The 18,072-nt window shown below is 36.5% G+C and overlaps 1 protein-coding gene across 1 annotated transcript in view; it reads left to right on the forward strand.

The window, feature by feature from the left end:
* The window catches only part of thbs2.S (thrombospondin 2 S homeolog), a 55,999-nt gene extending 43,594 nt beyond the window's left edge, over positions 1 to 12,405 (forward strand). The window contains exons 17-22 of the mRNA XM_018265244.2: positions 219 to 453; positions 2,239 to 2,466; positions 3,182 to 3,453; positions 3,548 to 3,645; positions 4,305 to 4,444; positions 7,423 to 12,405. Coding sequence (XP_018120733.1) covers positions 219 to 453; positions 2,239 to 2,466; positions 3,182 to 3,453; positions 3,548 to 3,645; positions 4,305 to 4,444; positions 7,423 to 7,430 — 981 coding nt within the window. The 3' untranslated portion in view covers positions 7,431 to 12,405. The remainder of the gene's footprint in view (positions 1 to 218; positions 454 to 2,238; positions 2,467 to 3,181; positions 3,454 to 3,547; positions 3,646 to 4,304; positions 4,445 to 7,422) is intronic.
* Positions 12,406 to 18,072: the final 5,667 nt, after the last annotated feature.

Here is an 18,072-nt window from a genome sequence, read left to right on the forward strand (position 1 = left end):
CTTTTTTAATGAAAATATTTTTGTAAGCTCTTGAAATGTCACACGTTTTGTGCCATTGCTTCATGATTATTTTATCCTACAACTGCATGGATGTATATTTAAATATTTAATTAGATAATTTCCGTGGCGTATCCACAGAGGTTTGTGGAATTTTGTGCCTTATCTTCCATATGTGCTAAACTTTACCCTTTTTTAAATTGTAATGTACTTGTTTTTAGACTGATGTGGATAATGATTTAGTTGGTGATCAGTGTGATAACAATGAAGACATTGATGAAGATGGTTACCAGAACAACTTGGACAATTGTCCTTACATCCCTAATGCAAACCAAGCTGACCATGATAAGGATGGTAGAGGAGACGCATGTGATTCAGATGATGACAATGATGGTGTTCCTGATGACCGAGACAACTGTCGACTTGTTTATAATCCTGACCAAAAGGATTCTGATGGTAAGAAGTAATTAAATTAAGGACATTTCAGTACATGTAGATGCCTAGGTGCATTGTTTAATAATGATTCCTTAGTGCATATGTAACAGGAGATAAAATGTTTTGCCAGATTTGACGAAATTAACTGGAATTAAAAAGGACTGTTAAAAATGACTTCAGAATGGCTTTACCAAATTGTGTGGCCATGTTCTGAATCCAGAAAGTCCTAACAAATTTAAGTAGGTAGATTATTCTGCAGAAGGCAGCTCCTTAACCTCTCTTTTAGTCAATGTCAAAATTGTGGGGATAGATGCAATATTCCATTGACTTATTCCTTACAAGTGAATTTTAAAGATATTCTTATGATTAGATTTTCAACAAAATCAGCAGAATTGTGGCTTAGCTGTCAGGAAATTAAAGGTCTTGACATTGGTTGCTAAAACATTTAGTCAAGGTATCAAAGTAGATTTTTTGAACAATAGAGTTACAAGATCACTTTCATTCATTGAGGACTTCAGTCCCAGGTTTGGTTTCCAGCAGTAACGTATTTCTCAGAACAGAATTCATCCATGTATTAGTAAACCAGATTCCAGTTGTTTGAATGTTTGCTGAATTGCATAAAAATACAAAAAACATGCAGTTTTTACTTGAAGAGGTAGAATTAAGGGGTATTTTTATTAGATTTGGAGTCAAACATCACCGTGGTGTTTCCCTTAACAATCAATCATCAATTACATTTGAATTGTCACCTATAAGTTAGAAAACAAAAGCAAGGTCTGATTGATTGCAATGAGCAACATTACCAGTGATGTGTTTCCAATGTTAAAAAAAAATATGCCCCCTGGTGTTGATTAAAGTTAGAAATCACTATTCTCTGAATCTCAATGCTCTTGTTATTTTCATTCATCTTCAATATGTTTCACAATACACTCAAAGAAGATCAAGAGGGTACTTACAGTATATGCAAGGACCAAATGAGCAAATGAATCATTTTATATGTCTGGCAAAATTGAATATAAGAATACTAAAGGATAGAGTTTCTATATTTGTATCATTGAGAATGGAGCCAAAAAGTATATGCATAAATGGACCAGCAAGTTTGCCAAATTAAAAATATCAGATTGTGCAAAGATCCCTTTAACAGATATATTAAAGTTAAACATTTATTTTACTACTGTTTATGCAGATTAACTAAAAATATACTTATTTCACCTTCATTGATGTAGTCATAAAACTACTTAGTGCTGTCAACACTGAATTACAAGGTTGTGACTATTAATCCTATGAACTGCCTTAAAAAATTTGAACTGACATTATAAAATGAACAGTCTGATCTGGATTTTAGAGTACCCTTCCCCCATCCCATTTTACAATGCTATTATTTTATCACTGTGCTGTATTTCTAATGCCTATAACTGGAAAGATTCTCAGTTTTCACGGGTACATATGGCCTAAAGCTTATGTTTTGATTTACTGGGGCTTTCTCATGATAGAGCACCCTCGAGTGTACATGCTTGTTATTAAATATCCATCATGGAATTTTGCTGCAGGGTTTCTTGTCAGGGATGGAAGACCAAAGAGAGTTACCTCTAAATAACATACCTTACAGCATGCCAGAAAATCATGAATCAAGAGACTTTGACTTCACCATGTACCACTGCCAAAGTTACTCTGAGTTCACAAAGATTAATACAATTTTCCTGTGACATTACAGATATCATATTAAATGAATTGCTGTTTACAGTTGCAAGAAGCCTACAGTAGCTCCATGATGATTTAGAATGCTCTTTTATAATATTCTTTCAGGTGATGGTCGAGGTGATGCTTGCAAGGATGACTTTGATAATGATAGCATTCCAGATATCCATGATGTGTGCCCTGAGAACAGTGACATAAGCGAAACTGACTTCAGGAAATTTCAGATGGTACCCCTGGATCCAAAGGGAACTGCACAGATTGATCCCAACTGGGTTATTCGCCACCAGGGCAAGGAATTGGTACAGACAGCCAACTCAGATCCTGGCATAGCTGTGGGTAGGATAATTTTATTTCCTAATGTTTTGTCCTACCTCCACTTTCAGCACACTTTTGACTGAAGGAGAGAAATTGTGTTTCAAATTTAGAAGCAGTTGTGAGGAAATAACAAATACTGAAAAGGTGTTTTCGACCATATTTAGTTTTGTAGCTTATTTTTACTTTTTAACAAGTACATACTGTACATTTAAATATATGTGTGCTAAAAGAAAGACAATCTTACTAAAGAATTGGAGAGTGCCAAGAACTGAATTGAACTACTGGAATATTTTGGATTCTTATCCATTTAGACATGGTTGTCTAAGAACCTAGTCCATAGGTATCTTAACCCACTTCCCGTGTAGAATGTGGGTTAAGAAAACCCATAGTATCATATATATGACTCTAACCCATTTAGCCACCACACTCACACATATATATTCCACTGGCATAGTAGTATGAGGATCAAGGGCATGACAAAAGATAAATGATGGTTTGGGTGGTGCCTGCACTTCTTTGTATAATCTTGATAATGATCAGGGGACCCGGAACTAATGTATCTCTTCAGTCCCCCTTACACCTAAGCACATAGGGAAGTTTTAAGAGGCTTGGTTTATATGAAGTCTTCTGTTATAACATCATACCTCATAAAGTGAAATTATAATTCATGTTAAACACAGAAAGCTATACTCTTTGCATATGAACTGTGCTTTTTTGTTTTCTATGATTTATGCAGGTTTTGATGAATTTAGCGCAGTTGACTTCAGTGGTACATTTTATGTGAACACAGACCGTGATGATGACTATGCAGGCTTTGTGTTTGGCTACCAATCCAGCAGTAGGTTTTATGTGCTCATGTGGAAGCAGGTCACTCAGACATACTGGGAGGACAAACCATCTAGGGCTTATGGATATTCTGGTGTGTCTGTCAAGGTTGTCAACTCCACAACAGGGACTGGAGAACACTTAAGAAATGCCCTCTGGCATACTGGGAATACACCAGGAGAGGTATAATTGTTAACTGTGATTTAGTGTAATGTACTGTAATGTTTGTACTGAAGTCTTATTAATAGTTGACTAGAGTATCAATTTGTTACCCTAGGTAAGAACCTTGTGGCATGATCCAAAAAATGTTGGCTGGAAAGATTATACTGCTTACAGGTGGCATCTGACTCATAGACCTAAGACTGGTTTTATTAGGTAAGACATAATCTTCTTCTGGAAATAAATAACATATAAGTTTGCAAGCACTTACCTTTAACCTGAAAAATGTTCTAATAAAATATATTAATTTTTGAAATTCACCTTTTGACAGTTATCTTTTCTGATAATCAACCTGTGTATATGGTCTCTTTACCTGTTGTGTCCAAGTATAGCACCAAACCCTGCAGAATTCAAATAACTATCCCTGTCTACCCAACAAATATTATTGATGTCCATTTCTGGCTTACTGATGTGATTAGAGTATAAATACATATGCAATTATGCCACTGTTAAGTAATCATGATAGCAATGCATACAGTATATTATTCATGATTAAAGCTGATACATAATACATTTTCATTAATCACTAATATCAATTTTGTTAAATAAGTTGTGGGTTTGCATTTTTGGCTGATATGTATTGCTGTGGCAAATACAAAGCTTTAATATATTTAAAATACTTTCCAAATGAACCTTGATTTTTGCCAATATTAAAGGTTATTATGTCAGGATGTGATAGTATTTGGGCTTAAGCCAATACAAACAGCAAGAACTTCAAACAACCAGTGGAGGCCAATCTAGATGTTTTTGTTGTTTTCATTTTATACTGATTTTGTAACATGAACTGTTCACATAGTTTTAATTTTGCCTTACAGGGTAGTAGTATATGAAGGGAAGCAGATCATGGCAGACTCAGGCCCTCTTTATGACAAGACATATGCTGGTGGACGACTGGGGCTCTTTGTTTTCTCCCAAGAAATGGTTTACTTCTCTGATCTTAAATATGAATGTAAAGGTTAGTGTTACACTCAGGTGTTAAATATGTGCAAACAGTGGATCCACTGTGAAAAAGAACTATGCAAATCATTTGAGAATTATGTTTTCACACAGACACATTTTGATACAAACTGGCACATCCTATATGATTTGACAAAGGAAGATGGCGTTGACAGTTGACAGATGGCGTTCCCCAGTTTAATCTTTTAATTTTTTCCATTTTTTTGTATATGTAAAACACACACACACACACACACACACACATATATATATATATATATATATATATATATATGTTTAACGTAATACAAAAAAGTTCTTAATTCTACTAGAAAATCATGTAAACATTAAATAAATCTAATAGACTGGTTCTGCTTTGGACCAGGGACAAAGTACTGTTTTTTTATTACAGAGAAAAAAAAAATAATTTTTTAAGATTTGGATTATTTGGATAACATGGTGTTTATGGGAGACAACCTTTTTGGAGCATTCTGGATAACGGGTTTCGGATAATGGATCCCATACCTGTACTCTATACAGGTATGGAATCTATTATTCAAAAGCCTTATAACCTACAAAGATTAAAATATCTGAATTTCTCTCTGAATATTGTTAAATATGCAATTCCTAATTTTTGATGGATTCCCTCTTTCCCATAGTACTAACAAAAAGTGCTTAGAACTTGATGTTAATCAGCCCACATATATCTGAGCTTATTATAAACCTGTGTTCCACAGTAATAATATGACAATACCTGATGTTAGACCATCAAACACATGTTTTAATGGAAAAATTATTCTATTGGATTTTTCTAATTATTGTCAGTAGGCTTTAGGCATGTGGCCCACAATATGAAGAAAAACACTTCTCTGAAGTGTGCTGGATATTTAAATTTGTGATTTAGCGTTATACTATTTTATGTAGGAGATGAACAAGCACAATAAATATAGTCCATACCAACACAGACCATATTAAAATATGGGTGAGAACAAAGAGAGTGAGTAATACTTTTTATATGTGATGTGGCCTGGCAGATTTGCATTAGACCCTGTCAGATGTAAAGACAACCCTGTAACATTGAATACATTTGAAAATATGATTAATATAAGTTGTGATCATTAAAACTATGATATATATACATTTTTAGTCATGAGAAAATGGAATGATAAAAAAGAATCCCGTAACATGGTACTTACTCAATAAGGCATATACTTTAAAGCACTTATAGAGGTTGACTATGAGGCCAGGGGTTTACAGCCCTTGCTGTTTGTTTCCTAGTACTTTGGTTTTGAAGTTGAAATAATATATAAAAAGAAAAGCTAAGATTTGAACTTTCAGCAGAACTTTCAGTAACTTAAACTATGGGCCCTGAAGGGGGTTTAAAGGAAGAAATAATGAAAGAAACCATGGAAACTGTTTTGGCGAACATTAAGCAATTATCCCTGATCTATCCGGAACATATTGATGGAAACAAGCCCATTCTCATTAATATATCCATATGTTTGCGCAGTGTATTATGTAATGTTTTTGCAAGCATCCAACATTCATTTGCTCTTAGGATTACTGCATAAAGTGCTCATGGGATTCAAGACCTGAACATCTGTTGAATTATGCTGTCATAATTACCATAATAGAGAAATGATTTATGGACATTTGGTTTTAGAAGACCACCGTTGTTTCTAAATGGCTAAAAATGTTTTTAAAAAACTGCCAACACTACTCATGTAAGGGATACATGTGTGGTATTTTAATTGTGTTTTATGGAAATGTTGTTTTAATGTTCTGTTTGTTAAGTGAATTCATGTCCTGGTGGTTTACCCCACATACTAGGCAGTAGAAGTGCACAGGTACATTCGTTTGCACACTTTGTGCATCACCCACGATGCTGTTTTGCCTTACTAAAACTAAAGATTAGACTTATGAAACCCCAACAGGGAGTATTGTAATTTCTGATTTCCAAATATTGCTAGGATTCGGTCATGATTTTTATGGTGTAGTGTTTTTTTCTAAATTAAGCTGTTTGAACTGCAACTAAATCACTCTACCATATAAAATTTTAATCTTGAACCAACAAATGTTTTCTTTACTTGTAAAATTGGTGTGTAGGCAGCCACCTCGGGTTATTTTGCCTGATACTTTGCTTTCTGAAAAAGCCAGCACTTCATGATGGAACTGTTTTCATTATTTCTCCAACTCAGTGTAACTGAAGGAGTCGCAGTGGTGCTTGGATTTTTACTATTGAGTTCTACTTTTAAAATGATCAGGGAGCTGTTATCTTGTGTCAGGGAACTGTTATCCTGTTATATCCTGATTGTTCTGCTGATAGGCTGCTGGGGGTGGAGGGAGAGGGTTGATATCCCTCCAAATTGCAGTGAAGCAGTAAAGAGTGACTGACGTTTATAAGAACACAAGTCACATGACTAGGGGTACCTAGGAAACTGATAACATGTCCAGCCCCATGTTAGATTTCATAATTAAATATAAAAAATCTGTTTGCTCTTTTGAAAAATGGATTCCAGTGCAGAAGTCTGCTGGAGCAGTACAATTAACTGATGCGAAAAAAAGATTTTGAGAAAAACATGTTTTCACATGACAGTGTACTAACCCCTGCAGTTACCAAAACAACAACAAATTACCCAACACAAATTCTATCTAGGCAAATAGTTGTTTAATGCACAGTGTTTCTGGGTTAAATGGGTTTTTCATCTTTAAATGAACTTTTAGAATGACATAAACAAGGATATTTTGAGACAATTTGAAACTGTTTTTCATTTTTCAGGTATTTACTATTTTGTTCAGCAGCTCTCCAGTTTCAGCAGTTGTCTGGTTGCTAGTGGGTTGTTCACCTAAGCAATCAGTCAGTGGTTTATATGAGAGACTGGAATATGAATAGGAGAGAAATTGAACCAAATGATAAGAAATAAATTAAAAAGTAACAATAATAATACAATTAAAGAAAAATAAAAGCACTCTATAACTTGACTTTTATCTTTGCAGATTTCTAAAATCACATTCATGCCATATGTGGAATGTACTGTAGATCCTGAGTGACCAAGACACCTCAGCTCACCCTGGTATTTCCAGACTTCATTCGATTTACCTCTACAAGGGAGAGCAACACCTCATGTACTATCTGAGATGGAAACAGAGCAGATGATATTTATGAACATCATACACAGAGAAGAGATACAAATGCATCATGACAGCTGTTTAGTTAATTAATCTGCAATATAGAGTTTTGTACGTTCTCTAGTGATGCAGCTTTAATATAACTTAAGACGGATAATATATATATATATATATATATATATATATATATATATATATATATATATATATATATATATATATATATATATATATATATATATATATATATTTCCTAAGCCATTGATATTTGAATGTTTCTGTTGTCTTTATTTTGCCAACAAAATGCCTTTATTGGAGTTAGTGAGTTTTCGATTGATATACGCTTAGCCAATGTAAGCCCAATATCACGCAGTGGTAAATAGCTAATGGTTCTGCCAATCACCTTGCAAGAAACATTACCCGTGTAATGTTCTCTCTTGAGTTTTAGGGTAAATGATCAAACACTTCAAATAAAGGCAATCTTCCAACACACACAGAGTCACTGGCACCCATTACATTGTAGCAGAAAAGTTATGATTTAACAGCCTCGGTTACCATTTTAAGCCCTAAATATCACAATGACACAGAGTATTAAAATAAAATATTTAGAGGTGTAAATACACATGCCCACCAAACAGGGCAATGGTTAAGATTTTGCTGTTTTGGTCATTATGTTTAACATGACCCAAATATATACCAACAAAATGCCCAGTACTTGAATGTTTTGGAGTAAACAGAATGCAGCAGGCGAAATGCTGGCATTAACCACAGTGCTTTTATTATAAATTAGTCACTTACTCACAATTATTTTAGTTTAAAAATGCAAAGCCGTATATGAATTAAAAGGATTATTTTTATTTAATTTAATGTTGGCCTTAAGGATCAGCATGAATAATATATAGCAGCCAATGCAAATAAAATTAGATACATGAAAGTCTATTTTTAAGCATCCACACATTTTATTTGTAAAAACAGGTGCCTTTTAGTGGGTGAGAACTATTAGCAACATTTTTCAATGGAAAAAAGCAGGGATTTTTTCAACTGTATAAATCAGTCAAAAATATATAGACATGGGATCTATTGTCCAGAGCATGAGTTTCTAGAAAGCTCCAAAATACTGCAATGGCATTTTACATAGAGACCTATTTAAACAAACAACCCTTCATGAGTGACAGATTTGCTTTTTGACTGTACTAATATGGCAGTATCTTGTAAGATTCACTTATTTCAAATTTTCAAATTTTTTTTGGTGTCAAAATTCACAGATTCGAATTTTAACCCCCAATTCGAATGTAAATTCAAATGTGTGATTTATCACACAGCAACCATGGAAATAGTTTTTAATTTGAATATTTGCCACCTAAAACCTGCTGAATTAATTTACAAGTAAATGGCAGAGATCCATTGACCCACTGTAATATGTTAATAGCCTTCCTGACATTTAATTTTTTTCAGAGTAGAATTCTATTCGAGTTTCATTCGAATTCAATTAGAATATAAAGAATTTTTCAGATTGTTCCCATTCGTTCAAATTTTAGACATTTGAATTATGGTGGCAAGCCCTCAAATAAAGGCAATCTTCCAACAAATTTTAGAAATCAAGTAGAAAAGATTTATTGTGTCTTGTGTCTTATGCGTTTCGTGTTGCAAACACTTAATCATAGGTAGGGATGGGAGAATTTTTTTGGCTTTTTTCGCCATGGAATTGATGCCCATAGACTTGTATGGTGCCGTGCGACAAAAAATTTCGATGCGCAACGAAATAGTTTTGATGCCCATAGACTTTACTGGGCGTCAGCGTCATTTCGCTTGCGGTGAATTTTTGGCGAAACTAAATGGGTCAAATTTGCCCATCCCTAATCATAGACTGAGTAAGTGACGCTCAAACAAATATTTAAACAAAAGTGCACCAATCATAACACTCCAACAATAAAAGCATTAACCAATCCCTGAAAGTCCCACATCAGACCAACCCTTGTGTTCATTTATCTCAGGTGCATCTCTTTAAGGAGAGTATTTTGAGCCAAGCCTCTTTTTAAGTAAGAGCCAAGCCTCTTTCAGATAGAGGCCATTGTGGTACACCTCTGTAGATAAATTTGTAAATAGGTGTAGGCATTAAAGAGTCCATTGTGGTACACCTCTATAGGTGCACCAGAAGAGGCCATTTTGGTACACCTCTATAGGTAAATTTGTAAATAGGTATAGACATTTAAGTACAACACACATGAGGTTTTATCAGTGCCATATTAGTATACATTAAACAGGAAACTATGGCGAATGTGTGTGGATAAAAGGATAAATATTAATTCAAATTGCACCTTCAGATAAAAACAGATGAAAAAGATCATCCCATCATCATTTCTGAATGAAGACTAGGTTACAGCAAAATATCTATGAAGGGTTTCCCAAAGTAAAGTATACCAATTTATTGCTGGTTACTAAGGGTTCCTGGAAGTATTTTAATTGAAAAAGAGTCAGCATAGTTATTAACCTTATTAATCGTATGTAGTATCAGCCTACGGCCTATTAATTTTACAGAATAGGTAATTTTATTGCCAAAGCACAGGAACCAAGAGAGAAGAAACATTATCAAAAAGTGCAGGTGACTTTTACTAATTTATGAAATTTACAATGTGTCAATCGAATACATAAAACTCTGCTCTGCAAAGGGGAAACATTTCTCAAGAAGTTAATTCTTTAATTGTGTTTCCTTTGACATCTTTGTACAATGTGTCTTATGATATGCATCAAAGCAAATATTTTTATTTTATGTAAGGATGTATGTTTTTGTTTTCCCTAAAAAGTAGGGCTTATAAAGTACCTATTTCAACAATATTTCAGGTAATCAGTGAAAAACTTTAGACTTTATAAACTTTTTTTGCATTTTAAGGCAATCTGATAGGTCACAATCAATATAAAAATATGGCACTTTATTATACAATTATATCAAGAGATGTTTTCTATAAAATAGAAACAGATTTTAATTGCTTTTTTTTTATTTAGAATGCAGAAATACAAGAAAGGAAATATAACTGTGGATAGAAATGTATGTCTGAAAGTCATAAATGGAAAATAAAAGAGAAAGAGAGAAGTTTTTATTATGTACCACAACACCCTTTTAATATACTGCTAGAATGCTGGTATGTTAATTATAAAACATGGTTTTCATTTACTCTTACCACAGCTTCCTTAGAGAAGTATGTAATTCTGGTTTACTGTAAAATGATGGATGTGTGGAGTATTTCATTTGTAGCAAAATCCCTTTAAAATTCACTTGTCATCTGGTGATTTATGACTGTTTTTACGGTACTTTGTTTTTGTGGTACAATTTTTGTTGGATGAACACAGTTGTGTTTTGGAACCATGTCTGACTGTTGTAAATAGAATTGTAGAAAATGACCACACAATTTTTTAAAACCATTATTTCTTTTTAGTATATTCTTTTTTTATAATCTTTCAAAAAAACCATATTTTTTAAGAACATCTATGTACAGATAGAATTTAATAAGGACCTTTTATTTGGATTACGGTATAAACTGTGTTTATTCCATTATTCATTCTTTCTCTTAAGTTAAATAAGGCCATTTTGTTATGGATCCCTTGCACATTTTATTATATTTCTCTGCTAAGGATATTGTTGAACTGTTTATTTTCTTTCCATACACCACACTTCATTACTTTATTAAATCTATGCATTGTCATTGATGTGTTGTTTATCTGGGCTTGTGTTCCGCAGACCTTTGAACAGAACTGATGTTGATATCTTGTAGACTGTACCATAATTTTTCTTTTGTAAATTATTTATGTCATGTTTTCCTTTCCTTACTACTTTTATTAGTTATGTTACCTAAAAAAAGTTTCATTTTTGTTTGACAAAAGATTGTTAATAATTATTTATTTGGTTACTTAGACTTTGAGCATCCCTAGTTTAGTCAGTCACTGCTTGTTATATGCTAGGAAATAAACTATGAATAAGGTTTAACAAAAAATGTTGCTTTAACTTGTTCATTTGGGAGTACATGCATAAAGTGCATTCACTTAGGCCAGCTGCCTACTGTAAATCCTCTTTGGATTCAGAATGTCCATTTGTGCTTTTAAAAACCTTTTTCCCTGACTAGAACTTTACATGCATTAAGATTTATTCTATGATGAAAGCAACAGGTTGCTAAAAGTAAGCACGTATAAAGGTAGCATTCATATATCAAGTTGATTCATGTAAAAGTCTGTCAGATAAAACTAGCCCCTAAGATGTTTATAGATATGCCTTTTCCTAGCAAATTAAAAATACTACATGCAATATATTGGAACTTAATATAACATCGTAGGAACTATATCTGTTAAAGAAACAAAATCAGTTTCTGTATGGGACAAATGTTACAGAGGTCTATGGAATATATTGGTTGTTATAAATAACAACTTTCTTTAATGCACCAAACAATTTGCTGAAAGTTGTTATGTTGACATATCCTACAAAGGGAGTTAAAAAGAAAAGCCGTTTCAAACTCCTTTCCATTTTCAACTCCTTTTAGGACTCACTGACTACCCTGTAGGTACGTTTTTAGCGTTTCTATTTTGAATATTTAATGATAATCTTTTGAACGTATATTGGCAATAGGAATGTTAGAAATGACATGTTCTGGAATCAATCTTGTATATGATATAGCCTACTTAAAAAGATAAGCACAGAATTAAACACAATGACAATGCTGGGGTAACTTTTGGCAGCGCAGAATTAAACACAATGACAATGCTGGGGTAACTGTTGGCACCATGCCGAGCTAAGTATTAGTAGAGAAGGAGTATGGATATTTTTTTATTTGATGCTTTAAAATAAAAATCTTTTGCACTGTTTCTTTGGCTGTCGTCAGGTATCTAAACTGTTCTAGGCAGAGTATAAACAGAATAAGGATTCCACTGCAGGTTTCAGTAGCTTGCATGTGTTCTACTGTGCAGGGGCGTAGCAACGGCGTCCCAGACCTCCCGAGCAGAAAAATATTCAGAGGGCCCGGAGCACATAGGGACTTGTGTGCGCACCCACGCCCCTCCCACCCCCGCGAGTCAATTGAAAGAAAGAAAGTGGGAGGGGGATTTTAACACAATAGAGGAAACAGACCCTGCAGACCCCTTTTTCCCGGGACATCACCCCCCCCCGTGGAAGAAGAAAAAGTTTGTACCATTGTCACGATAGGGCTCCTGCGCCACAGCTTCTGTCCCAAATTAGAAGCAATGCAAATGCCGAATCTTTAAGGTTGTGGACAAACAGGAACATAAAACCACAGAAACTGTGCTGCAAGGTTTTTGCCCATGGGGTCTGCTTTCTCTATAGTTACGCCAGTGATACTGTGACACAATTGTCAGATAACAAAAAGAGCAGAGCTCAGTTGTAAGCAGGGTGTTGCCACAGGACTGTAAATGTTATTCTGATGATGAACATTGATAAGGATAAGCTTCAGTTTTTTTTTTTTCAACTTAAATTTTTATTGAAATGAAAGCAAGGGCATAAACTTGGTGCATGGTGCACTGGTCACAGCAAGAGAAACATAGTCAGTACATATAAAAGCTTTGTCCTCTGCCCCTTTGTCCTGTTATGTCAAGTAGTTTTGGTTAGGAGAGTTGGGAGCTATTTGGAAACGGTTAGCCTCAGCTGCACAGCTATTATTATTCTTTCTTTATATAAAAATATACACATAAGTCTGTACTCCCAGTGAAACTTACATTCATAAGTCCCCTACCATGTAAGAACACACTAAGGTCAGTTTCATCTGAAGCCATTTAACCTTCCTGTATTTAAAGTGTTGAAGGAAACCAGAGCACTTGGAGGAAATCTTCACAGACACATGGAAAGCATAGAAATTCAGTGCAGAAAGGGCCCTTGTAGAATTTGAACCAAGAACCGATGTGATCGAAACCCTCTGTCCTCTTTCTAACTGCAAATAAATATCTTTATTCACCAGTCTGTGGGCACAGCTGTTTATGTGAGGGAGTAGGGAATCATCATTATTTATAACACTAGCACCCTAGAAGGGTGTGGGTGGGAGGAAAGCCAGTGTGGATGAGAACTAGTTACTGTATATAGCTAGAGGACCACACTCAATGAACTATATAAATAAGCAGAACAGCACAAGTTGGAACCAATTTACAAGCCCATATATAATGGATCATAATGTATCATATTACTTTGTTGGTGAAATGAGAGAAGAGCAATGTAATCTTTTCAGTACTTATGTCTGCCCATTCTTTTACCCCTTTCTGGGTTTTTGTGTTTCAGTCTTAGCCTATAACACATTTTACTTTACCCTGTCATTTACTAGTATTTAATGCTAAATGACAAGATGGAAAGAAGTATTTACTAAAAAATCTGAGAGCATGTGATAAATCTATGGATTATATTTAAGAAGTTGACAGACTTGTCAATTTTCTGTGTGTATATATTGAAATATAACCAACATAAAAAGACAAACACATTCTATGCATTTAAATGATAATCTTTATACCGTTCCATGTGTTTGTCTATGTCAGGGTACTCACTGTTAGTTGGAACTTTTAGACGAAGAGAAGCCTCTCCTACACCTCCCACAATGAAGCAGACTCTGAGGGTTGGAACAGGACTGGTCACGTGGAGGAGTGGTAGAAGTGCTGAAACAGGAACACTTCCAGAAATCGAGGTACAGAATCGTCAGGCAAGGCAGAGTCAGGAACAGGCCGAGGTCAGAAGGCAGGCAGCGTAGAATCAATAACCGGAGACAGGCAGAAGTCAGCAGAGGATATTAGAAGCAGGAAATCCGAATAACAGGCAGGGGTCAAACACGAAATATCAGGCAGTAATAAGGCTTAGCGTCACACTAGTAGGCAATGATCACTTCGCAAGGAAGTGCAGGCCTCGGCGTCCTTTTAAGCGCATTGCGCATGCGCCGAAACCGACGCGCGCGCACCGCGACCGACGCAACGCGCACGCAGACGCACGCGCCGCGACGGACGCACGCACGCACGAACGGCTCCAGCGCGACCACAGCGGGGACGACCGCGGCTGCCAGGTCCTAGTGCCTTACAGTGCCCCCCCCGAGGCGCGCACTCCGGGCGCCCTTCGGACCAGGTTTATCAGGATGAGTCTTATGAAAATGTTTCAACAGTCTTGGTGCATGGATATTTTTGACAGGCTCCCAGGAATTATCTTCTGGAGAATAACCTTTCCAACTGACCAGATACTGCAAACGGTTCCTCCAAATTCTGGAGTCCAAAATCTCCTGTACCTCAAACTCCACGGTATCTTGGACCTGTACCGGCTGCGGAGGTGGATGATAACGGCCATGAAAAACATTGGGAACCACTGGTTTCAAGAGTGCAGAGTGAAATACCGGATGTATTCGTAAAGAGTTTGGGAGTTTAAGCTTAAAAGTAACCGGATTAACTTGCTGAATAATCGGAAAAGGACCCAAAAATCTAGGTGCCAATTTCTTAGATGGAGTAGTTAGTCTGATGAACCGAGTAGAAAGCCACACCAGGTCTCCAATCTTAAATTCAGGATCCTCACCTCTTTTACGATCCGAAAAAACTTTAAAATTGTTTTGAGCTTGCAGGATAGTTTGGTGAAGAGTCTTGAAATTGTTGGTCAGAAAAGAGATACGATTATGGACAGCAGGAACAGCAATCTCCCTAGGCAAATCAGGTAACAGATTGGGATGAAAACCAAAATTAGAAAAAAAAGGAGACTGACTAGTAGAAGAATGTAATGAGTTATTGTAGGAAAACTCCGCTAAAGGCAGAAGCAAGGCCCAGTTATCTTGCAAGTAGGTAGTAAAGCAGCGAATATATTGTTCTAGTGTCTGGTTTGTTCTTTCTGTTTGACCATTGGTCTGTGGATGATAAGCGGTAGATAGGGATAAATTGATGTTCAAAGAATGACACAACGCTCTCCAAAATTTGGAAGTAAACTGTGACCCTCTATCAGAAATGATCTCACGAGGAAGTCCGTGCAGCCGAAAAATGTCTCTGATGAAAACCTCGGCTGTAGTAGCGGCAGATGGAAGACTGGGTAACGGAGAAAAATGAGCCATTTTTGTAAATCTATCCACTACCACAAAAATAGTATTCATACCCGAAGATTTTGGTAAATCCACAATGAAGTCCATAGAAATAGATTCCCATGGGCAATCTGGAACTGGTAGAGGTTTGAGCAAACCCATAGGACGAGCATGGGAATCCTTACATCTGGCACAGACCAAACAAGATTTTACATATGCAGCACAGTCTTTAACCATGTTAGGCCAATAAAAAAAACGTTTAGCTAAGTCTGTGGTTTTGCGAATTCCAAAATGACCAGCCGTAGGATTGTCATGAGCAAATTTCAACACCTCCAGTTGGGCTGCTTGTGGAACAAATATTTTATTCTTATGGATCAGAAACCCATGAAGAGATTGAAAACTTGACTTCTCCAAAGGCACCTCTCGTGAGGCTAGTTTGATATTTGACAATAATTCTGTCTGAAGAAGCAAAAAATTAGAAGATTTAAGAATGAGTCCATCTGAAACGTTCTCAGTGGGAGAATTCAAAAAAATACGTGAAAGCGCATCCGCCTTACCGTTCTTACAACCGGGCCTGAACGTGATATGAAAATTAAAGCGTGAAAAAAACAAAGCCCATCGAGCCTGGCGTGGTTTTAATCTCTTTGCAGATTTCAAATACTCGAGGTTTCTATGATCAGAATAGATTAGAATGGGATGTAATGCCCCCTCCAATAAGTGTCTCCACTCCTCAAAAGCCGCCTTAATTGCCAGAAGTTCACGGTCACTCACGTCATAATTCTGTTCAGACCTAGAGAGTTTTTTAGAAAAAAAAGCCACAGGATGAAGTTGACCAGAGGGGGTTTGTCTCTGAGAAAGAACTGCGCCAACGGCCACTTCTGACGCGTCGACCTCTAAAATATAGGGTTTAGTAGAGTCCGAATGAACAAGTATGGGCGCAGAAGTGAAGCGATCCTTTAGTTCATCAAAAGCAGTTTGTGCTTCAGGAGACCAAAAAAAATTCTTTACAGAACTAGTAAGAGAAGTTATAGGAGCAATTATACGTGAGAAGTCTTTGATAAATTTTCGATAAAAATTAGCGAAACCAATAAATCTCTGTACTGCTCTTCTATTGGTTGGAACCGGCCAGTTGAGAATGGCTGAGATCTTTTGGGTATCCATGGTAAGCCCCCCTGTAGAAATTATGAACCCCAAGAATTCAATGGAGGACTTCTCAAATTCACATTTGTCGAGTTTAGCGTAAAGTCCATGATCACGAAGTCTAGCCAGAGTTTTCCTCACATGTAGACGATGTTCCTCAAGCGAAGAAGAGAAAATTAAAATGTCATCTAAATAGACCACAAGAAAAATGTCGAGGTAGTCACGGAAGATGTCATTTACGAGATGCTGAAAAGTGGCGGGGGCGTTGCATAGGCCAAATGGCATTACGGTGTACTCGAAATGACCATAACGAGACCTGAAAGCGGTTTTCCACTCATCCCCTTTGCGAATACGGACTAGGTTATAGGCTCCCCTGAGATCCAGTTTAGTGAAGATGCTGGCTTTACAAAGTCTTTGAAAGAGTTCAGGAATGAGGGGAAGAGGATATCGGTTCTTGATGGTTAATTTGTTGAGCTCACGATAATCTATACAGGGTCTAAGTGAACCATCCTTCTTCTGAACAAAGAATATCCCCGCCCCAGCTGGAGATGTTGAAGGACGAATAAATCCTTTTTCTAGATTTTCATCAATATAATTCTTAAGGACCTTTAATTCAGGCTCAGATAGCGGATAGATACGGCCAAAAGGGATATGAGCTCCGGGCAACAACTCAATTGGGCAGTCATATACCCTATGTGGGGGCAAAGACTGTGCAGCACGTTCATCGAAGACATCAAGGAAGTCTTTATAAGGTTCAGGAACCAAACTTGGCCTAGAGGAAATGCAGAGAGTATCGGCGATGATTTGTGGGAAGTCAATCTCATTGGTAGCCCAGTTGATTGAAGGATTACAAGTCCGTAACCAGGAATACCCCAAAATTAGAGGATAGATGGGAGAAGAAACAATATTAAAAGACACCAATTCTTGATAATGCTGAGTCTTTATTGATACAGGAATGGATTCCAATCTTACAGGGCCCGAGGAGATAGGGGACCCATCAGCAGTTCTAATAAGGAAGGGCTCTTTAACAGACACAAGGGGAATATTATGTAACTTAGCAAAGTTCTTGTCCATAAAGTTGTTACAGGCTCCTGAATCGATGAGAATTGGGACCTCAAGATGTCTTCCTGGGAGCTGTAATAGAAAAAGTGGAGTTAACAAAGACTGTTCCCCCGAAACTGTAGTACTAATGAATACAGATCTATCAGTCTTACTGGCAGGTCGAATGGGACAAGAGCGAAGTAGGTGCCCCTTCTCTCCACAATACAAGCAAAGGTTGAGCCTCCTTCTACGATCCCGTTCCTCTTGAGAGAGAGCAGACCTGAGCAGGCCCAACTGCATAGGCTCTGACTCCCCT

This window comes from Xenopus laevis, chromosome 5S (assembly GCF_017654675.1).
Source record: "Xenopus laevis strain J_2021 chromosome 5S, Xenopus_laevis_v10.1, whole genome shotgun sequence".
NCBI lineage: Eukaryota > Metazoa > Chordata > Amphibia > Anura > Pipidae > Xenopus > Xenopus laevis.